At 40.5% G+C, this 24,229-nt stretch overlaps 1 protein-coding gene across 2 annotated transcripts in view; it reads left to right on the top strand.

The window, feature by feature from the left end:
- XYLB (xylulokinase) overlaps positions 1 to 22,652 on the top strand; it is a 77,641-nt gene extending 54,989 nt beyond the window's left edge. Inside the window, exons 16-20 of one of the 2 annotated variants that reach the window (XM_026051930.1) lie at positions 8,325 to 8,383; positions 11,937 to 12,024; positions 14,190 to 14,284; positions 16,283 to 16,378; positions 22,366 to 22,652. In XM_026051930.1, coding sequence (XP_025907715.1) covers positions 8,325 to 8,383; positions 11,937 to 12,024; positions 14,190 to 14,284; positions 16,283 to 16,378; positions 22,366 to 22,449 — 422 coding nt within the window. In that variant the 3' untranslated portion in view covers positions 22,450 to 22,652. The remainder of the gene's footprint in view (positions 1 to 8,324; positions 8,384 to 11,936; positions 12,025 to 14,189; positions 14,285 to 16,282; positions 16,379 to 22,365) is intronic. The other variant, XM_026051929.1, reaches the window with a different exon arrangement.
- Positions 22,653 to 24,229: the final 1,577 nt, after the last annotated feature.

Here is a 24,229-nt window from a genome sequence, read left to right on the forward strand (position 1 = left end):
CAGCTGTGGCCTGTAGAAACCCAAATGCTAAGCTAATGTTTAAAATGGAAGACAAAAGCCACAGAGGTTGAGTAACTAGGATTTTAAATGGTAAAATCTATATAATGGGAAAAGTGCAAATATTTAACTTTAAAGGTCATTAAGCATGCAAATAGCTAGGAGACACCATAGATCCTCTGTTGTTTTGAAGCTTTCAGCTAAAATTCCTTGTGATTTAGAATCCTGTTCAGTAACTATATTACTGGGTTGGCTGGAGAAATTGCTGGGTTAAAATTGTGTGATCTCTTTTAGGCAGGTGACTTATTCTGATCTTAACATTTTTGATGGTTGGATGTGAGGGTTACATTTCAAAAGGGCCAGACATCTGTTCTGGTTTTCCTGGTGGGATAGAGGCTCACAGCACCCAGTTTGGGTCTCTTCTTTTGTTTCTGAGTTGAAAAAACAAACTCTTCAAAAGCTTCCTTACTCTTTAGAAACACTCTATCATGGATGGAACCACACGGTTTAGTGGCTTCAAAAGTTCTCGGGTCTAATTCTAGATATTTCTTGTGTCTTGAGCAAAATCTCGTATATTTGCTTCAGCACCCCCATGTATAAAATGAGGCTGGCAACACCGACTTCAGAATATTTTTTGGAAATGAATTAATTGGTTGCATTTTGTCCAGATTTCACATCTGTTTGCTGAAGGGCAGGAATTCCAGATTGCAAAGTCATGATGGAGACCAATGCCCAGGGTATATGAATAATTGCTGATTAACAGAGTAAATCAAAGCAAGGCACATCTCATTGTATTGTCTTTAACTGGAGCATCGGATATGTTATAGATATCTGGACAACTGCAGAATAGGTTTTACAATGAGTACTTCCCCAACACCCCCCCATTTTTATGTTTCACAATTCTTATCATACACAAAGTCTGGATAACAAGGCAAAATTTCGGCCTGAATCTGCCTCTTCATTTTTTAACTTTCCTGTAAACTCTATGCTGTGTTGTGGATTTTTTTTTTTTGCATTCATTATCATTGGAATTTAGCCCAGGCTTCATCAAAAATTTCTGTCAGATAGAGATTTCTGTCACCAAAAAAATAAAAAAAACCCCACAGTGAATTGATAAACAATTGCAGCACTGCAGTATTTTTACAAGAAGTGCAAATATTCCAGAGGTCTTGTGAGCCTGTCAATGAATATATTTTAACACTGTTATGGCTATTGATCTGCATGTTCCCAAAGAAGTCTTTAATGTTCAAGAATCAAAGTTTTCTTTGCTGTCCAACTTTGCTCAAGTCAATGAAGTTGAATTGACAGTGGGGTTGTATCCAAAGTTGATTTTGCTTCTTGTACTGCAGTTTAGACTATGTATATTTTTGGGATAATCTACCATAATTTACGGTACTATTTATTTTCATGCATATGTTACAATGTTTATTTTTCTTGAAATCTAGTAGAAAGGAGAAGGCTTTGCATCCGTGTTAAATTGGAAATTCAGGTATGAAGGTAAATTGGATGAGGAATTTCAGAAAAGGACAGTGCTTCACATTGTAAAATACCAAGTTTTTCTCTTTAGTGACGCAGGATCTCAGGAAAGCCAAGTCTGGTATTTTCATAAAAGACAACTTGTGCTACCAGGAATTATCAGTGTCATTTGAGAACACTCAGCAACCCAGATTAATCATAGAATCATAGAATCATAGAATGCTTAAGGTTGGAAGGGACCCCAGAGGTCATCTAGTCCAACCCCCCTGCTCACACAGGGTCACCTAGAGCACGTGGCACAGGGCTGCGTCCAAGCGGGTTTTAAAGATCTCCAAAGAAGGAGACTCCACAACCTCCCTGGGCAGCCTGTTCCAGGGCTCTGTCACCCTCACTGTCAAAAAGTGTTTTCTCAAGTTCCTGTGGAACTTTTGGTGCCTCAGCTTGTGGCCATTTCCTCTAGTCCTATTGCTGGCCACCACTGAAAAGAGGCCGCCCCCCTCCTCCTCACTGTCTCCCTTGAGGTATTTATACACGCTGATCAGGTCCCCCCTCAGCCTCCTCTTCTCCAGGCTGAACAGGCCCAGCTCCCTCAGCCTTTGCTCATAGGGCAGATGTTCCAGGCCCCTGATCATCCTCATAGCCCTGCGCTGGACTCTCTCCAGCAGCTCCACATCCCTCTTGTACTGGGGAGCCCAGAACTGGGCGCAGTACTCCAGATGTGGCCTCACCAGGGCTGAGTAGAGGGGGATGATCACTTCCCTCGACCTGCTGGAGACGCTCTTTTAATGCACCCCAGGATCCCGTTGGCCTTCTTGGCCACCAGGGCACACTGCTGCCTCATGGTCATCTTGTCATCCACCATGACACCCAGGTCCCTCTCTGTGGGGCTGCTCTCCACGCCTAATCTGTACTGGTGTCCAGGGTTATTCCTCCCCAAGTGCAGGACCCTGCACTTGCCCTTATTGAACCTCATGAGGTTTCTCACTGCCCAGTTGTCCAGTCTGTCCAGGTCCCTCTGGATGGCAGCACAGCCCTCAGGGCTATCAGCTACTCCTCCCAGTTTGGTATCGTCGGCAAACTTGCTGAGGGAGCACTCCAGCCCTTCATCCAGGTCGTTAATGAATAAGTTGAACAGGACCGGACCGAGGACCGACCCCTGGGGGACACCACTAAGTACAGGCCTCCAGCTGGACTCCGCACCATTGACAACCACTCTCTGCACCCTGCCATCGAGCCAATTCCTAATCCACCTCCCCGTCCACTCATCTATCCCACACCTTCGGAGCTTGCCCAGGAGGATGCTGTGAGCGACAGTGTCAAAAGCCTTGCTCAAGTCCAGATAGACCACATCTACTGCTCTGCCCTCATCTATCCAGCTAGATATTCCTTCATAGAAGGTGATCAGGTTAGTCAAGCAGGATTTCCCCTTGGTGAATCCATGCTGGCTACTCCTGAGCACCTTCTTCTCCTCCATGTGTCTGGAGAGAGCAGCCAGGATGAGCTGTTCCATCACTTTCCTGGGGATGGAGGTGAGGCTCACCGGCCTGTAGTTGCCCGGGTCCTCCTTCTTGCCCTTTTTGAAGACTGGAGTGATGTTGGCTTTCTTCCAGTCCTCCGGCACCTCCCCCGTTCTCCAGGACCTTCCAAAGATGATGGCGAGCGGCTTGGCTAGGACATCCGCCAGTTCCTGCAACACTCTGGGGTGCATCCCATCAGGGCCCATGGATTTGTGGGTGTCGAGTCTCCCTAGATGCTCTCTGACCCACTCTTCCTCTACCCAGGACAAGCCTTCCTCTCTCTGGCTCTCTTCATGTGTCCCTAGGGCCTGGGGTTCTAGAGGGCTGCCCCTCACAAACACCGAAGCAAAGGTAGTGTTCAGCAGCTCTACTTTGTCCGTGTTTTCCGTAACCAGGGTACCCACCTCGTCCACTAGTGGACCCACATTCTCTCTGACCTTCCTCTTGTTGTTAATAGTAACACATAAAATGGTTTGGGAATTATTTTTACTCTTTTCTTTATGCTTATGCGCATCCACTCATCTTAGTGGTATTCCTCTAAGTAAGAAGAACCATGCCAGGTCTCATCTTTGTAGAGACTTTAACTATGTATGTAGCATAAATAATCAAGAATATTAACTATGTTTGTCATTGTTGTTGAGAAAACGGAGTCTTTTTTTTTCCTTTATTGAATTACAGGTGATAGCTGTGACATTATAGGCTGATGATCAATTCTATCCTTAAAGGTTTTATTTTCCCCCCAGGCACTTTATCAAAAAAAAAAAAAAAAAAAAAAAAAAAGAGGCTATATCTGGAAAATTCTTGACATTTGAGCAATTGAAACCCTCAATGAAAATAAAGCAAATCATGAAATGTGAAATCTCTGTTTACAAGTGAGAAAACAGCCATCCTATGTGGCAAATGTGGCTTGCTGTTCTCTGATAAATGAACTGACATTCTGAAATAGAGATAAGAAACACTTTTAAAAAATACATTCCTTTTGTATGGATTTTAAGTATTAAAATTTTCTTTTTAGTACAGTAATGATGTCTGAGTTTGACTTCAAGCTTGTTAATCCCTCACTTGTGTAGTTATGCTTCTGTGGCGGTACTTTTTTACAGTGCTACTGTAAAATTGTAGTTTTAATTAAGAAAAAAATTAGTTGTCCCTAATTAAAAAATAAAAAGCATTCTAGTTTACATGACTTTTCCCTTAGTATTAACTAATATACTAAGGGTCACTTTATTGATATATTTTGAGAAGTCAGATGTAACGTAGCACCGCAGATAGAGAAGCAGGTGCCTTTGGATCCATTCCTGAGACTTACAGGCACAAAATGTAAAGTGCTGTGTGGGCTTTCATATTTAAAAGGGTATAGACAAGATAAGCCTTGCACCATAGCAGGAGCTTAATTTCCCAGTGTTTATATGAATAAGAAAGATTAGCATGAGTTTTGGAAGCGCTAATATATAAGTAGGCCAATTTTGGAGCGTTTGTTTCATAAATGGGATAAAATGAGGATATATTTTGTGTTTCGCTTTTCTTGAATGAAAGAAGCTAAAAGATACATTTTCCTAAAATTACAGTGTTTGGAGTTAATCAGAGAAATAAAGGAGGAGCTGATGCTTTCACTATTGCTTGCAAATTGTAAATTGCAGTTTTTCGCAATCACGCTTATAGCTGGTGTGGGTTTGTGTGCATAATCAGCTGCTTTTGGGATGCAAGCGCTTTTGTTCTGTTTTATTTATGGATTCGCTTCTGATGGGAAAGAGCTCGTGAATGTCTCTTAGGAATTCTGAATGCCAGCAGGGACCTGGCATTGGGGGGACAAGCTGGACCTAGCAGTGGAAATTCATATTACAGAGTTAAAGAGTGTTTAACCCATTTTTTTAATTAAAGGTTTTTTCTTTTTTGACTGAAAACAATGGTCAGGAAATGAACTTCCAGCATCATTCAGTTCTTCTAGACGGATCTCTGTGCAAATCAGTGTTATGAGTAATAATGGGATTGGAAATGGGTTAACTTCTCACTATTGCATGCAAAATGTGTAGTCCTCAGTCTTGCTGTGTAAGTAAACTTTGTTACCTGTGCCTTTTTTTCCCCCTCCTTCCAGTGGGATTTATTATTTTAAGTGATTTTCATTAGATCAGTCCCCACAGTGGATAATAGATCTGTTCAGTGAGTGTGTCTTGCAGGATGACACAATGCCACATCCCACAGCAAATGCTTTTTAGACAGGGTTAAAATCCTGCATCAGCTCTCTCAAAATCATAAAATTTTAAACAGGAAGGAAATAAACAGGTTGGTTAGGTTCTGTGCAGGGGGCCTTTAATTAAAAGATGTTTAAACCAATTCTCTCCACTGTCAGGGAATCGAATTCATGAATTATGTTTGCTACAGTTGTTGGGTTTTTTTGGTAACACGGTATTTAAGTTCTTTCTGTGCACTGCCGTAGGGGTAGCTCCTGATGGATTCAAATGCAGCTGGCTGAGAACACCGCTGGTGATGGATGAACGATGTCTTTGTTAATGCCCCTGTATACATAAATGATGGGCTTTTCTTTATTTATTTATAAGATGTATCCAATTACACATCTCAGAGCAAATGTCCACCGTTCAGGAAAGCACACAGTATTGGCATTAAAAAGACAGTCCCCGAAACCATGATCTATGCATTTTCCTCACTCTTAGGAGAGGCTGAAATGCCTTAAATTCAGTGAATTCAGATCGGTTGTTTTGGAACTTGCTCCTCATCTCAGGAGTAGTCAAGACTGGCTGAACCTTGACCAAGAAAACCATTGTCCCTGTTCTGACTCTAACCAGAGCTGCCTCTAGAAAGTGAACCAGATTCTCTGTCCATGTGGTCAGAACAGACCAGTCAGGACAGACCATACGGGGCATCATGTTCAGTGGTGGAACGGTTCTGGTGAAGGTTCTCCAGGCTGTCACCTGCTGGGACAAGTTCTGGTGAGGAGAGGTGCAGTCATTACGAGAAGGGAGGAGAAGAAATGATTTCCCATTCATGTAACTTGAAACACATATTTATGTATGTACGTATGTATGTATTCATTTTTACTGTGAATCTTTGTGTGTTTGTACTCTTGAGTCCAAACTTGAGATCCATTGTACTGGATCTGTACTCTTGATCCATTTTAAAACGTGACAAGTTCAGCCAATGTTAGAAACTTCATAAGTTATTTTGTTTATTTTATCAAGGAGACACAATAGACGGTTAGGTACATCCTGGAATAATTCTTAGCATTTAACTGAAGAGGAATTAGTGAGGATTAAGACAGATATGCAGATAATCCAGTAGTTAAACATTTTTAGATTTAAGGTCGGGTTCCCCTCTTGGTAGATGTCTAACTTCACTAAAAGTATGGTAAATGCATATGTAGGGATGGTTACTATAGAAAAAATGAATGCACTGTAAAGTTATCCCTGCTTTTCTTATAGCAGTATTCTAAGTTGTGGTTATGGTATAAATATATGTAGACAAAACCTAATTCTTCTGACATAGAGGTGAGGAGAGGTTTCTGTAGCATCCAGGCGAAGGGTATAGTAACACCCAACAAGGTATAATTTTCACCTTGGTAGCTGCTAATCATTTGGATAGCCTCAGGTAATATAGGACTAGGCAAAGTGATCAGAAATACTGTGAAATTTTGAGTCAACAGACGCTGTGGGTGTCACCTTGGTGACCTGCTGTCTCCTGGCCTGTCCCCCGTTTCCTAGTGCAAAAACATCATTGGTGAGGAGCAGCTGAGCGAAGATGGGTTTGCAGTGTCCCCTGGGGTGGCCAGTGCTTGACGTGACCATCCCTCACCACTCCACCGTGGTGGCAGCCCAGCACCTCATCCCGTCCTTTTCCTGCAGGAAGAGGCAATCCTTGTTCTTCGGATTTAGTCCCTGTGCAGTTCAGTGAAGGTGCTCGCTTCCCGTTCTGCTCTGCTAGCTCATTTCCAGGGGTGGTTTTGTCTCGGGTACATTGCTTCTGCAGGAACTGATACTCGCAACAGGCTTTAGCAAGACACAATTGCAACTGCCGGGTGTTTAGGCTTCAGTTTGTCTTTTGAGAACATGGCCTTACTCATTATTTTTTACTGGCTTCTGTGCTATCATGTTGTTGTGATAATCTTGGGAGGGATCTGTCACTCTGTGTCGGTGTAATTGAAACCTGTTTTCCCCGAGGAATCACTCTGCTGTTTCTTTTGTTTGTTTATTGACATTGACAGAGATCCTAATGGCTTTTAAAACCCAATTTGTGCATCACTGAATGCCCTCCCAAGAAGAAAATAAAATTACATTTATCAGCAAAAATAGGGTCCCCCATGCAGTGCTTTGTTTGGATCTTGGGCTTCACATGAGCACCTCACTGGAGGTTTAGAAAGGGCATGGGGAAGGTTTGTGAGCTCCATCTTCTCTTGGTTGCTATTTTCATCTTCAGGGCTTTTGTCCTTAAGACACTTAAAAAAAACAATTGGCAACAAGCTGCTTAAGGCCCCAGTACAAGTTGAGCAACTTTTCCTTTGTGTGAAATCAATTATCTTCAGTTTTTACTAAAACTGAAGATAACAAAGCAATAACCATTGTAACTCCCTCCCTTTAAAGGCTCTGAGCCTTTAAGGAATTTCAGTGAGATCACCTGGATTACTCATGTTTAAATACCTTGCTAAATTGTGGCTATAGATAGATATGTGTCTTGTTGAATGGCATGCTGCAGAAGAGCACGCACAGATAAATGACAGGACACAGGACCAAAATTCAGGAAGACAGGGTGGAGAGTGAATTTCTTAAAAGGCTAAAGGAAGCAGAATTATTTATTTTTTAATAACCCATAAAGCTGTGATTTGGCCTTGCGTGAAGATTCAGATAGTTTTTGAAATGGCTTAGACCATCTTTTATTACCTTCTGACACATTTTCTTGTCGTTGCCCACATTTCGGTGAATCCCGACTGTGAACGTCATACGGAGATAATTTTGGAAAGCACTGCTGATCTTAAAGGTTATCTGTCAGTCTGTGTTCCAAACCAAACTGACCTCAAACAAGAGCTATAGTGTAATAACACTCTGCCTTTCCTACTGTATACCTCTTTGCAAATCTTCATGCCTTTGATAGTGCTATAATAATAGAACTGCAGTATTTATATTTGGTCTTCTAATGAAGTGTTCTGATGTGCCTTGGAATGGTGGGTAATTGGTTTTATCTTCGTTTTTACAGTAGGTAGATTAGATGTGCAGAGAGAGAGCCCAGACCATCTGACTCTCACTGCCTTGTTCTCATTGCTTGGTTCAGTAGTGCAAATCCTGACAAGAGGCACTTTCAGTCTGACCTGTTTCTTGCATTGCATTGCAGTGCCACAAACGAGGATTTTGGCTACCGGTGGAGCATCCCACAATAAAAAGATCCTGCAGGTAAGTACAAAATTAAATCAATTGCATTGAGCTCAGTCTTCTCTCTAGTTTTATATTGATGTACTGAATCCAAAGCACTACAGCTGCATGGGAGAGTAGGTTGCGGAGTCTGCTTTAGGTCTTTGGGCTTTTGCTCAAGTTTAGTGTGCAGAGCATTAGCCTAATGTTAATTTCATGTTGAACTACCCTGGTTTTTACAGTTGACTACTTTTATGTGCATATGAAACACTGGTGATTTCCAAGCCAAATCACTTTTGTCAAGTCAATCAGCTAAAAAAATCAAGCAAAGACTTGATAATAAGATACCTGGGATTTTTGGGTTTTTTTTTTCATTAAGATCAAATTAGACCGTAGATTTAAATTAGAGAGGGCTTATGCTGATGTTGTAAACTGGAAAAAAAAACCATATTTGTCCTGCTGTTTTGAATATCTGTTACTGATTAGCATTACAGCACATTTGTGTAGGAGGCTCTGCTTCTGTAGAGTCCATCCTCCTTCCTCTCACCCTCTGCTCCAGTTCCTTAACTGGAACTCACAACGGAGTGCCACATGCTCTCCATTTGTGCACACTGACCCCATCCTGAAGGTCCCTGACAGGAATGGGAGGTTACCCAGTTTCTGTGGCCTCTTTATTTGTCAGTCATAGTGAAGATAGACATTTACATCAAAAGGTACCTAATTCTGGGCTGAATCCTTACATTGATGTTGGTCAAGATAGAATTGCTTTCTGGAGATGTCAGTCCCTTTCCAGTAGCTACATAGGGAGTCTAGCTGCTGATCCACATGCCGTATTCCTTGGTGATTAAAATTGTATGAAATGAATGTCATTTCTACTTCGAGACCTGCAGTGAATGGAGGTCGAAAAGCAAAGAGTGGAAGCTGTTTCTCCAAAGTTGCCCAAAACACCTGTTTATATCAGCTCTAGAGCTGCTTGGGACAGAACAAATTCAACATATTTTGCCTGTAGATACCACTTTTCTCCATCTTCTTGGGTTATCTTGCTCAGTTTTCTTCACTTGCTTTTGGTTATTTTACTTGGCATTGGAAAATTTAACAGATAGCTTTATTGATTGAAACATTGATCGCTATTGGAGCGGTTCCACTAAGAATATGTCAAGAAAGAGATTAAATTAATAGATGGATGTAGTTTTAAAGCTGTAGATCCAGCTGAGGTGCTAGGAGGATCTCCTTGCTATGGAATGAAGGCAGAAAACTGACTCTTTTTGTAACATGAAATTCTGAAATGTAGAGACCTGAAAAGGTGTGGGGATGAGCAAGTGACTGCTCTAGTGCTGGCTGTTCACGTGTAACAACAGAGCTGCTTTGAAAACTCATTAGAAGTGTCTTAAAATAATATGATCAATACAATGTCATCCACTTAATTCAATCGCTGGGTAATTGGATCCTCCTTTTTAATTTAATCAAAACCCCCAAAACCATATCAGTTGCATGAAAAATAACAGTTTCCACCCCTTATAATAATGGTCAGTTTTGGATAATTTGTTTCAGAGCTACAAAAGACTATCATTTAATTAATCAACATTCTGTAACTCCTACATTTTACACTGCAAATGAAGCAACTTAGGAAAATCTGTTAAAAAATACAGCCATATTAGGACAGCTCTCCCCCCTCGCCTGGGCAGCTTTATAGAGCATATGTAGTGCTTGATTAATGACCACATGAATCATGGTGAAATATTTTTGACAGTAAAACCTCTAACAGTTGCTTTTAAAATTATTCATGAGAAAAATCACAGTTTCAAATGATTTAGTAAATATACCAGTCTTCAGAACAGTCTTAATTTGATAGTCGTGTGATGCACATGGTAGTTGTTATTTACTTGGAGTATTCAGGTCCGTATTAGCATTCAGTGTACACTGGGGCTGCGTTGTAGAAGGCTCTGCAGGGATGCAAAAACAAAAGACCTCTGTTTTCCAAAGGAAATCTCAATTTAAGTGTAAGACAAGAACCACCTAATAGAGATGAAGAAACGGATGGGGAATGTGGTGAGACAATACAATATTATTGGCTAGTAGCATGAGCTGTTCAACCAGCACTCCACGACCTTCTCATTTCCAGAGGGCTTTTTAATAGATACCGTGATTAATTTTCCATTTGTCCTCCAGCACTGAGGCTCATATATTGCTAGATGCTTGCTTGCAAACAGAAGTTAGACAGCACTTCCTTGGCGATATTATCAAAGGGAGTGTGTTAAATGTGTATGCTCAGGCTTTCGTTGGATTCTCATTAAAAACTAGCTGCTTTACTTCAAACTCTGAAAGATATTCAAACATTTTGTTGTGAAGCTTCCCAAAAATTTCAGATTGAGAGACAAAATCCTTCTGAAATATCACACATTGTGTTTTCTGTAGCATATATAAATTAAATTCTTTAGTCATCTTGTGTGAAGCTCTTTGGCCTATGATCAGAGGATTTGTAAATCTCTGGATCAGAGTTGCAGGTTTGGATTCTTGGACACTGTGACCTTATTTTAGTCTCTCTTTTACTGATGTGATTCAGGTGATGCACTGTTGCCTCTGCTAAAAGTACTAAAACCCGGTTAAATCTGAATGGTTACGTACTTCTTTTGTCAGCTTGATGGGCCCGGCAGCCCTAGAGCTGATGAAACCAGAGTGTCTAATTAATTGGAAGTGAGTTTTTGGACAAAGTTTTCAGCCTCCTGCGTTCCTAAACCTCCTATTTCCTTATGCAAATACACCTTCATTTTTCCCTTCCAGTATCAGTTTTCCTAAACCTGCACTGCAGGGAAGAGTGCATATATTCATGAAGAGGAGATGGCTGGTGTATAGCTCAATGCAGTGGGTGGTATGATGTGTGGTGGAATAAATTTAGTATCTGTTGGATATCAAAACAAATTCTTTGCGTGTAACTTGTTTTTTCGTATAGCTGAGTTCAAGCAAACTTGACATATCTTTTCAGCTAAAGATTTCTCAAATACAGGAAAGGCCCTGGTAGGTGTAGCCTGTGTGACCAGCACCTATGTTGTTCTTCTTGCTAACCCCAACCCAACGTGATGGGAATGCTGGAGGCTGGGAATATAGGCTTAGACAGTAGCCTTTAATACCGCTGTGACTTTTACTGTATGAAAACTGAGAATTAGGGAGCTGTGACTGATCCCTCTCTCCTTCCTTCCCACTTGGCTGAGCCATAAGAGTGATGAAAGAAAACTGTCACCACAACCAATTGTGGCTTCCTGAAGAGAAATCCTTACTGTGTTGTAAGCCTTTGGCATGGGCTGCTTGTCTGGGCTTATGAGGGAGATGATAGCTAAATTCAGAATCCTCTGAACTTGTAACAACAGAATGGGACCCAGGAGATCTGGAGAGAAATGGAGCTTCATTTCCTGACGGTCGTTACATCTGCAGGTCACATTTACCAATATTTTTTAGTGTGACAGAGTTCAGGAGTTTTTGCCTTTGCTGCCTGTTTTAGTGTGTGCCCAAATGCTTAGCTAGAGCGTACAGTATGTGAGGATTGCTTATTCCTTGTCTTTTCATGGACATGTGTGACTGTTGCTTTGGTATTTCTCAGGTCCTGTCTGACGTGTTCAACGCACCAGTGTACACTATGGATACCGCCAATTCTGCTTGTTTAGGAAGTGCTTACAGAGCAATCCATGGTAAGACTGTAAGGAGAAACTTCTGAGTGATCTGGGCGCTTAATTGCAACTGGTTATTAATTGGGATTAATGTTACTGAACATGAGGAGAGAATAAAGAGGTGTGGATCTGATCGAAAGGTCCCTGAAGTCGAAGGGAGCGTTTGCGCTTGTATTCTTATGCATTCATAAAGTCCAAGGATAACACTGAAGTTATTATTCAAATCTGGTCAAGATTTTCAACTAAAGATAGGATCTGGAAACTGCTAAGATGGATAGGGGAGGGTCTAGGACCTTTACATGTTATGTTGCTGTCTCTAGGTAGATTTTCTGGGGACGAATACAGCCAGCTGAGGGTGTCAGCTTACCCCACTGCCTCAGTTTGTGGACCATGATATAAACTGGATCTCTGCGATGGTCAAAGCAACCAAACAATAAATCCCCACAAAGAAAATTAGAGAAGGCAGCGTAGACAAGTCTAGAAATAATGATGACTAAATAAATGTCATTAAACCTATATATATCTTAGAGCTTTTAAACGTCGAGATAAAGGATGTTCAAGCTTTACTGGACTCCTCATACTCAAGCTGTGTGCACTTTGTTTCACAAAAGCATAAATCTTGGGATATTCTTAGGTTGCCCAGTCATTTTGTTTTATACAACATCACTCAGTGTAATGCAACAGTCCAAGTTCCAGATTTAAAGTGTTATTTAACTGATATCTATTAATGCATGCTGTTATATGTTGAAGGTGAGCTCTCAGCCATTTAATAGAACTAAATCCCAGGCAGTACATTTTATTTGGGGATTTTGAAACAGTTCCTGTAATACCTTGCTGCTAAATAAGTTCAGGAGTAAGGATTGCATTTTGAAGTCCTTTGTTAGGCCAACTTTGTTAGCTTCAGTTACCCGGAATAAAACCTTGTGCTTTGGCCTTTTTGAAAATGGATAACTTCCATACAAGTTCATGTAACATCATGGCACTGCCACAAGCATGAAAACATCAACCATCAGGAAAATCAGCCAAGTTTTAATTTTAGAAGCAAATTCTTCTGTCACATTATAGCTTCTCAAGGCTGCTTGCTCTCCTGCATTTGAAAGTAGCCCAGAAAATTGCACAGCCAAGACATCAAGCCAGTGTTTAACACACAGAGCATGATCACCTCTTAATTTCGAGAAAAGATGGAAGGGCTCTGTCAGGCAAAGTATGCTTTTGAAATACCATTAGATTTTTGGTCCATTTGCAGCCATGGTGAGAACATTTTTCCACCCTGGGGACCTAATCTCCAAACTTGTTTTCTCTCTTTTATTCAAACTCTGCCTACTGCTTCAGAAACCACCAGACCCTTCCCTATCTGTAGTGCTACAGGCAAATTCCTTGTCCAGGAACACATGTGAAACGTGGAGCTTCCATTAAAATTTGTTGAATTACTTCATATGGCTGGAAGATGTGAATTCTCTCTACCAGTCTGGTAGATACCAGACCCCCAGGGCTTGACTGACAGAGCCTCTGAGTGAAAATTTGGGCTACCTGCACTTCATAATGGTATTTTTCATTGATGCCTTGAGCTGACTCACTCTTGGTCAAGCAAAGGAACTGGGTAAATGTGAAGACCTGCTAATATAAATGAAATATTGATGGCAATGATGCCTTAATAACATTACAGGGTATATCCACCAGTAGTATTTCACAGTTAGCCTGGGATTCCTGGCGGGAATTACAAGGAACTCCTGAAAAACAAAGCAAAATGCTGGACTAGTGGGATTCCCTTATTATTCTGTTTCCTTTTATATATCAATATGTTTAATGAGGATTTGTAACATACTTTCTTGATGCTGTTTTTACTATTTTTTTTGGTTTAGTCACATTCTGTCCTTGAATTCCTTGCACATTTTTGCTGCTGTTTATTGTTGTAGCCATAAATAATTACTGATATTGTTGAACAGCATTTCTGCTGCTTGCCTATTCTCCAGAGTCTGAACTGAGTGATTGGCAAAAACTCAATTTCAGAGCCCCCACTTCCTGGACTAGTGCACTGGAATGTAAGCTCTTTGGCCATTTATCCTTCAATCTTGAATGCTGACCTGACCAGAGAGAATCAATATAATGTGTTAATTTGCCAGGGAGCACAGACACATCCCTCATCTCGCTTTTTGCATTGATCAGGCTTGTGATTCTCATTGCAGGGCTTGTGGCTGAGACTGGTGTGTCCTTGGCTGATGTTGTGAAATTAGCACCAGAATCTAGACTGGCTGTGACACCAACCGTGGGGGCTGAGGAGGTGAGAAACCTTGCAAATGCCATTTGCCTTTTCTTTCTTCTGCTTCAAAACACAGTGGTTTACTAATTTTTCTATTTTTTTTTTCCTAGCAAAATAGGTTAACTTAAGAAACACTTTGTTAACTCAGTTTCTGATCCTTGATGTAAAGATTGATTTTTTTTTTTTTTGAGAGAGATCTCTAATGGTGCAATAATACAATATCTAAATGATCACTCTATCTTGATCTGAGAGAGTGGCTTTTCCTATTTGGATGTGATCAGAGAGGCAAAATCTATTCCCTAAGAAACAAAGTAAGTTACAAAATAGGTTGAATTTGGACACAGGTCAGAGAGTATTGAAAAAAAAATATGCTGAGATTATTTTTCCTCTTTTGGAAAACAACCTAAAAAATATTTTCCAGACTGATCTTAAACAGTGGTCAGCTGCTGCTCACATCTCTCAGTTAGAACAGCTGGAAAAGTGTCAGCTAGGAGGAATATATAGGCACAGTTCTTCTACCATGCCCATCCTGGAAATGTCAGCCTGCCCAAAGGTGAAACTTGTGCTTTATAGGCCCCATGGATAAAGCAAAGCAATTATTCATTGCAATTGGTCATTATTGCTAACAACAACACAGTTCCAGCCCACGTTAAACCAAGGAAGGAATTTGTCTCGGGGCCTCCAGTACAACTCTGCATCTCTCATCATCAGCTTCCAAGGTTCTTCTGATATATACAGTGCTAGCTAATAAATTAGTAATATAATATAGCAAGAATCCTAGAGAATGCTGACTTAAACAATCAAAGGTAAATCTAACTCCATCTTCAGCTGTATGGAAAACTTTCTTTACATCAACACGGTGTTTCAGTCTGTGTATGAGACTCGGGTATGCCTTAACTGCAGGCATCAAGATTTTAAAGCTTTTATTTAAACTGGGAAATTAATGATCTGCCAAAACTACTAACTCTGAGCTACATGTGTAGTGGAGCACCAGATATCATCATGAGTAATAATAGAAATGATCATGCTGCATTGTGCCTGCCAGCATATTATTTAATTATTAACTGAGATAGAGGAGCTCCGTAATCGAATAGAAGTCCCCTTCAGAAATATTAAGACATTGAATAATTTAAACTTGATTGATCTGATCTCATTTACTCAACCTTCCCCCCTCATTTTAAAAGATAAAATAATTAGCAGCAATGACCTGTGCTGTGCGTGTTGCTGCTGGAGCTGTGGGGAATTCGCCTTGGGAGCAGTTCCCTGGTGTCTGATTCGAGCCCACACAAAACCTTGTTCCCCCCCAGAAAATGCTGGTGGCTGGAAAGCAGACAGGCTGGCTCGTGTGGAGGTGGCAAGTGCCCCAGGAGCTGCTTTTGAGCCCCAGGGCTGCTTCAGCTCTAAAAGCCAAGGGCGAGGAGCAGAGCTGCGCTCACCAAGGCCAGCAAGAGCAGCAAGCACCTTGCACCCCTGCAGAAACCAGCCTGGGCTAACTAGAAAGACCAGGGAGGAATTCATTTACCTCTTCCTATTTTACTGTCTGCGTAAAATGGCCTGGAAGCTAGAACAGTTAATTATTTCCCTCTCAATACCTTTCTTCTCTTTTTCCACTTGGTTAGGCCTGGCTCTCATAGCCCATCTTTTTATTGGTTTTAAATGATGTACAACAGTGAATTATTGCCCCAATAGATACGAGTGAATGATAGAGAAGATAGTGGCCAAACAACATGTGAAGGAATAACTATTCCTGTGAAGGAATAACTATTCCTGTGCTTTAGCTTAGCTTGCCAGCTTCATTCCATTAAAAGCAGCTTCTTACAATTACCAATTCCGCACTGTTTTTTTTTTTTCTTTTCTTCCTGTCTTACAATTTTACAGTTGATGGTGAATTCCCTGGCTACTTTCATGGCTGCGAAACTGCATAAAGCCAGAAGGCTTGTCAGTAATACAGTGTGTTAGCATGAACAGTGCAGTAAAAATTCATAATGTGATGAGTCAGTTTGATTCTGTTTTTTACAGGACTGCATCTCCCTGTCCATCCAATTTTGTTCTGTTGGGTTTCGAGGCTTTCACTTAAATGACGGTTCTTTTTATAAACTTCAAAGTCATCCTGAGGTAAAGTTCTGTCTCACTGAGGAGCTCTTCTGAAAGAGCCTTGCTAACCAATGTGAAATTGCCTGGACCATCTCCCTGCGTATTTTGCACTGCTAGAGCGAAAACATGGCATGGTGTTAAAAACAAAACAAAATCAAAACCAAAGAACAAGGCATAGCTAAGCAATCCGTTCTGCTTTTGTCCTTTTTTCTTGATGCAGGTTGGAGGCAACACGTACTAGATCACTGGAGGGAGGAAAACCTCCTACAGATAGAGGTTAAACACTACAGTTTGTAGCTTCAGCTCAAATGCCAAGGTTTAGGCACTCAGAGCTTTTCAGGACCCAAAACCACATTTTTACTCCTGAATTTCTTTCATTGCTAAACAGCAACAAAATCACATTTGTGATGCTGAGTGTGAATTTGAAAGTGAAGGGCAGAGCATACACAACAACTCTTCCAGTTGTGATTTAGTGCCTTTTCTTGTGTTCAGTTAAGCTTATGAGCAGGTAAAGTAAGGTAAAATCACAAGATGGGAGGCATAGTACTTGTGATAAGCGGTGAATTGGTGGAATCTGAAGTCCTGTTAGTTGCAACTTGCCTCGTAAAAATGTGTCCTGATGCTGTAGCAGACCATGCTGACTGGCAGAGGCCATTTCAAAGAGGATAAATCACTCTTTGTGGCTAAAACTCCAACCTCTTAATCCTCTTCTCGTAGTAAATTTGTAGGATAGGTGTTTCATACAACTTGAGCTTATTTCTAATGCAGTAAGTATTGAAATAGGTCATAAGGTATTGTGGTGATTACCACTTTGGTGATCATCTTGGGTCACTGCTCAACCAGGCTAGCTGAAGTCAGTCAGCAATGGGTGAACCTGATGAATTCCTCTCCCCCTTTTTCAGAATAGCAAAAAATAGAGACTCATCTCATCCTCTTTGTAGCGCTCTCCCACTTTCTACCTCTTCCTCAAGGGAAAAAGTTTAATCAGAACCACTAAGCATGACAGAAATAACCAGGGGATGTTATAGCAATAAGTGTATGTTAACAGAGAGTAGGAATCTATGATTATGGCATTAGAATTCAACTCTATTTTAGTAATCTATTAAAACAGAAATGGTTGGCTTGTTGGGTAATTAAGCAAAAAAGCCTGAGAGGGAGCCTGATTGTCTGGAGTTGATCGCTTGTGTTTATCCAAGCCGTGTGTCTGGGTCACAGTGTCAGATTTATTGTAATATTGTGGTGTAGGGTTTGGTAGGGAGAAGATGGAGTGCAGTTCACTACCTCTGGATATGTAATTTTTGATTGTGTTATTGACTCTACTGAGATGTATTAATCCTGCAGAAATTCAAGAAAGGAAAATGTAGGGCAGGCGAGTTTTCTTGACTTTGGTGAATTGTCTTGTAGTATGTGGATTTATAGAAGTGACCCTGTTACCCAGGAAAGTTATAATGACCTTTCTATTGATTAAAAAAAGTGACATTTTTGTTGAGGTAGATATTTAGAGGGAAGAGGTTGTCTTTTAGAATTGGTTAGGTTGGTAATTTAGTGCAAAGCAGGTAATAATACAAGCATAGAAATATGATAATAAGTATTGATGGGAGTTTGATTAAAGTGGTTTGTCTAGCCAATAAAAATTTATTTTAACCTATTAAATGAATTAAGATATGCTTGCACAATGAATATGTAAAGTAAAAAAGTGCCTGATTAAGGTGTGGTTCCTTGAAGTTTATTCAGTTTATTTCTGGACACTGTCACTCTCCTTCTGCATTAAGCATGTTCATTATATATTAAGCAAGATGAACTGCTGTTTTGAGTTTTAAAGTAAAGCATTTTAATTTCATCTCTTGGTTTCTTAAGGAAATCTCTGACTCAGAAGTAATTTAATTGTGACCAGTAAAAACCAAACCAAAACAAAACCATTTGAAACCTATTCAAAGTAGTTAGTATTTGCTAAGACCTGATTAAGTTTAGCCTACTTTAACAATTTTCAGTGTCATCTTTTTTTTTTGTAAAATTTAAATTGTTTCAATCACTGGCTAATGTAGCCTAGTAGGCAATAGAAGGATCCATGTGTATTATAACTTAATAGTAGTACTAATTTTAGCTAATTTTGCTTTCAGAGAACAGCAAGGGCAATGTCCCATTGCTCTAGATGTTGCACAAAGAAACAGAGACCCATGTTGAGCTCGTAGGCTGGTATCAGGGTGAGCTGTAACAGGAGGGTGACATAGTTGATTTGGAGTAGAGGGCAAGGTAACGTTTATTTGAATGCATTTTCCAGGAAAGGCAGTTAAGTTATCCTCTGTTACACTGCATTGTTTGTCATTTTCATTTTGTTATTAATTTGTAGGACTGTCAGAGTGTGGCCAGATTGTCCCAGGAGTGAAGTTTGGGGTTTATAAATGAAGCCATCAGAGTATTGCTAATGTTGCAGAGTAGACTGTTGAGATAAGCAGAGAACAGGCCATAATATAGCAAGGACAATTAAATTATGGACAATCATAAGGTTCATGTTGTGATACATGTAATTACTTCTGTTGGATAGCATGGTCTGATATATTAGGTTTGAGGCTATGACAGGGAGGGAATTTATGTTCTTGAGTTTTTATGCATCATTGAGAGTTCTTTATTCCCTTTGGACCTCAATTATAAAAATAAATCTATATAATTGCCTCAGGAAAAATGCTCCTGGAACCACTTAGGAGGAGTTGTCCGAGGTTCTGTAAACTCAATTCAGCAAGAAATGTGAAGAATAATAGTTCACAAATACAACTGGGTGGGTGCACTTGGGCTTCTTCCTCAGTTGAACTAGTTTGCCTTTTTTTTTTTCTGGATACTTCATGGGAACTACCCTTCCTTGGAGCAGGACTTTAACTGGTGTAAAGCTGCCCTACAAAACACTTTTTATGAAAAGCTTGTACTACTGCTTCACTGACCAGGCAGTGATGTACTGTGAGAACTATGGTCAACTTTGCTAATGAAGAGGAATTTAAAACTTTGTGTTAACCTCTGACCTGGGCTGTTCTTTACCTCAAATGAACAGAGAAAAAAATGAAAAAAAAGACTACAAGAAACAGTCTTGATTTTTTGTTTGTGTGCTTTCAGACGGGACATAATGCAGCATTCATTTAAACTAATGGCCAGGGAGCTTATTGCAAATGCCTGAATTTTGTCAATTAGCAGGCTAAGTGCTTAAGTCCAATAAACAGGAAAAAGTGCATCAGTAAATGTAGTTGTTCATTTATTTTGACATGTTTTTATTTAGAGCAATGTATTAGCAATAATACTTATCAGCCTTCTAGTGAATGTGCTGTTGTGTATTTTGTGAAAAAATACTGCTGGGTAAGTAATACGAAGTCTGTTTTCTCAGTAGCCAAGCTTGGCTCTTACTGATACAGCTCTGTGGTGGTAAATCTTTGTTGAGGAGTATGTGATGTTTATCAGATTTACACAATAGCAAAGAAGGAAATAGCAAGCCTTGATTGTAGGTGTTTTGATGAATAAGGGGCCATTTTTGTTTGACTTACTGATAAGCCATAATTGTCTACTCCATATTTTCTTTATTCAGATGTGCATATTCAGGACAAATGGGAGCAATAACGTTCTCTGAGAGCATGGAAAGAATGTGCATGTACTCAACAGGGAGCCAGGGCACTTGGCTTCACTGAACAGCCAGGGCTACCAGGTAGTCAGTTAAGGATGGTGTCCTGCATCTCGTGGCATTTAGTATTGGTAGTGCTGTGCATTTTCTAGCCCCATAAACCTGGGACAGTCTTCATGGATCTTGCTATCATTGCCTAGTACAGAAGAGAAGTTGGGACATATACACGCTATATGACTTGGCCAAGGTCATTGAATTAGTCCATTGCAGAGGTAGGAGTGAGCAGATTTCTCTATTTTAAACAGTTTAAGTTTGATTCACTGTAAGATACTCTCTTAATCACTAAGAGGTTTTGAAAAAACCTTCTTGACAGGACCTTGCCTAGTGAACGGTCTCTGGTTCCATTTTCTGTAGATCTGCCTTCTCTTCTTAATTTGTTGATGAAATACACTACTGTAACATCATGCTGACAAAAGAGAGGGGTTGATCAAAAAAAGCTCCTTCTGCAGAATGTATCCATTAAGTCACTGTCACCTGCCATCGTGGATGGTGGAAATAGAGAAATCCAGCTTTTATTATTCAGGCTGAAGCTATCGTTGATGGAGAAGGAAACACAGAAACTGGGTATTTTGCCACCAATTGAAACACAAGAACAAAATATTCTAACTTTTTTATTTCCCAGATGAGCAAATTATGCAAACACTTGACATATTTTCTTTCATATGAGAAAATGTGACTATTGTAGACACTGAGCCTATTGGAGGACTGTACATGATAGTGTGCAAGAACAGCACTGTCTCTTTGTACATGATTTGCACTTTAACTATCTCCATCCTGAGTTTTTCCTGTGCATGCAGCTACTGGCAGAGAGTTTCTATCTGGAAAAGGATAAAACACATTTAAATGCTGGATCTGACTTATTGATGAAAGCAATAACTCAGTTTACTGGCTATGATTCATTATGGCTCTATAACCTCTTTGAACCTGGAGCCAGGAGCGAGACTGCCCTGATTATGAATAACGCTGGTGCTCAGGGCTTGTAGACCAGACTGGCGGCCCATAGGATTCATTGCAGCAGGGAGGTGACCTTATGCCATCCTCCTAGGGACGACTGGCTCTGGCTGTATCTCACAGGCCCCACACTGGCTCCTGGCAGTCCCCTCCCCAGGGGCACCAAATGGGCCAAGCTGCTCTGCTGGGTCTTGTCAAGTTAATGATTTTATTAGGTGGTGAGAAGGAGAAGATAAGGAGGAGGCTGTATCTTCCAGATCTAAATGAAGGACAGTTTTGTGTGTGAGGCTGCAGTAGGGTGAGTCTCTGCGCAGGATTTCTGCTTATGTAGCCAGGTTGCTTACAAGCACGTAACCTTCTGAGATATCGTCGGAGCTGAACTAGAAACAAGAAAAGGGAAAATAAAAGAAAAAGAAAAAAGGTAACAAATGAAACAATTCAACAATTCCCAGCTTGGAACTTACTCATATCCAATACACAGGGCGTATTTGAACTTGTTTTGAAAATGTTTGATTCCACTTCTAATGTTTGTGACAATTATGGATCTAAAATTCTGGGGAAATTCTAGCTGCAGGGTAAGGAAATATAGAAAAGCTACTCAGATTTTCAGAAGGGGAAAGAAGTTGGCTTCTGCTTTGCATTGCAGGGCTAGGATTATGGAGTGAGGAGGCAGGCTGTGGAGCAGATCAAAGACTGGAGAACTCATGTCTATGAAAGATGTGAAGACGAGAGAAGAAGCCCCTGAAATGGACACAGAAGGACGAGATGGGTGGGAGCTGAAGTGTGTATTTTAGAAGTCTCTGTTGATCCAAGGAGGACCTTTTTGACAGGGTATTTAGCCATATTAGAGGGTAGCCGTGTACTTATTAGCGAGGCAGAGGAGGAGGATGCAGAGGCAGTGATCCATCTGGAGAGAGCAACGGGAGGCAAGGACAGGAGTTCTGCCTGGATGGCTGGGACAGCTATTATAGAGGGGCATGTCAGACTTGCTGAGGTGACTTTATCAGAGCTGCTTCCTCTGCAGGTAATGACTTCTGCTTATAGCAAGCAGAGCACAGTCGCAATAGGAACAACCTGCACATGTCATAAAATTAAGTTATAAAAGGACTGTGGCATTTGAGGAAGGAAGGCTCTGCAGCATTTTTTTGAGTAATCACAGAATCACAAAATGGTTGAGGTTGGAAGGGACCTCTAGAGATCATCCAGTCCAATCCCTCTGCTCCAGCAGGGACACCCAGAGCACATGGCACAGGGTGGCATCCAGGTGGGTTTGGAAGATCTCCAGAGAAGGAGACTCCACATTGCATATTTCAATTGTGAAGATGTTTTTACCTGCTGTATCATGTAAAAATACAGATTTTGAGGTTGGACATGTTTGTTTTTTTTTCTCTTTTAGCTCTACCGTCCACTTCTAAAGAGATATGCAGAGCTTGAACAGAAGGTGATCTACAACCCAACCTCTTCTTGTCTGGCAAAATAACAAAATTCAGAAGTTGGCCGAAGAGTGGACTACCAAGGAGGAGTTCAGAAGAGATTTGATCAGAATTTACTGGAGATTTTAAAGCATTCTGTTTCATTTTGTGTCTTAAAATAGTATTATGAATATTTTTTGAATGTATTTTTGAGGATGTTGGAGGAAAAGTTACGTTAAGATTGAAAATCTGATTAAATAGCATCACATTGTTCTGTGTGTCTTGAACCTAAACTTTTCTTGGGTGCTTTTCAGGTTGTGCTTGCTGTTTCAGAATAGCTGGAGTCAGGTGCATCATATATCTGCATCGCTATACTCATTTCTGCCAGTTTCAGGTCTGTGAAACTGGTAGGATTAAACACAATTCCATGTGTTTACCACACATTTAGTACAATATCTTTATTCTGCAGTCTCTCCCACTTGCATCTTTCAACACTGTCTTTCTACATGACTCTCTCTACATTTTTATCCTTACCTGCATAAAATCCACAAAAAGCCTAAGCATTCTGACTTAATCCCATCCCATTGGAGATGTGTGATGTAAAAGCCAATTACAGTTTTTGATTATTCAGTGGAACTGTTAAAGAATGGCAGTTCTTGTTACAAGCCATTATGGAGAATCTGTTGTGTGATGAAACATAATGTGCTTGGATTGTCTAGGTCCAGGAAAGCAGTGATCCTTGTAGGTAGGTTGAATTTGTACTGTGTGGTATGGAAACTGCGGCACAATATTTTACTTGACATTAATTTTATTTTAAAAAAGAAAAAGAAAAAAGAGACAAATGCAGAAAACGTTAACAGTGTTTGTCTTCTTTAGCAGGAGCAGAGAGTCAGCTCTAAGTGCACACTGGCTTAGGCTAATAGTGTTTTCCTTTCTTCCTTCAGGTGTTATGGCCATGAAATTCTTTATTTCATGCTGAGTGCATTTATGCTGTCAATATGACATTTCTTTCTTGGAGATCATGAGCAAAACTGGTGACTGCCTTGCTCTGATGCTGCTCTTCCACTTCAAATGTTTTTAGTCCAGGTTAAGTAGATGTAGCTGAGACAATCTCAGATAAAATGCAGTCCAGAGGATCATTCAGAATTTGACAACCTAAATCAACCTGCACAAGTGGGAACTCTTTATTGTGCCGTTGTACAGTTATTGTATTTTTTCCCTTAGGATAAAAATTGTGGGAGTAAAGCTGTTTTTCTTTTTTTTTTCCCTCTCTTTTTAAATAAAAGTGACTGGAGGCTTCCCAAGACATTTCCAGGAAAATGTCTCAACAAGAAGTCAAGGAATTGCAGGAAATGAGTAGAGGATCTCTCTACTGAGTGTGTGGGCTCTGCCTTGCAGAGCTGGGCTATGTCCCTGTTGAGGTGGGTGCCTCAGTTTTGTTTTGTTCATGTTTTGTTCATGCCTAGGAGCACTTGCAGTCACTGGTGCATCTCCACTGAGGGTGGGAGGTCCTTGCAGAGACTCATCCAAGGAGCATGAGGGAATGGGCACGTTCCTCCTTCGCTCTCCCTCTTACACCGAAGTGCTTCCTTTGCGAGTATGAACAGCACCTTTTTTGTTCACAACTGAATAATTATAATTTCTCTTGATATTAGCAAGATTACTCAGCAAGGTCAAGCATTACACATCTGAGTTTCTATAGCAGGCTTCTTTTAAGCAATTGCTTTAAAAGGTGATATTATAAATACACATTTATCTCTTTTATGTGGTTATTATTCCAAGTCCCAAGGTGCAGCACTGAAACGTGTAACGCTTTTCGCAGGCCTCCACCTTCAGCAGTCATTTTGT

Source organism: Nothoprocta perdicaria, unplaced genomic scaffold (assembly GCF_003342845.1).
Source record: "Nothoprocta perdicaria isolate Ctin4 unplaced genomic scaffold, notPer1 scaffold_80, whole genome shotgun sequence".
Classification (NCBI taxonomy): domain Eukaryota; kingdom Metazoa; phylum Chordata; class Aves; order Tinamiformes; family Tinamidae; genus Nothoprocta; species Nothoprocta perdicaria.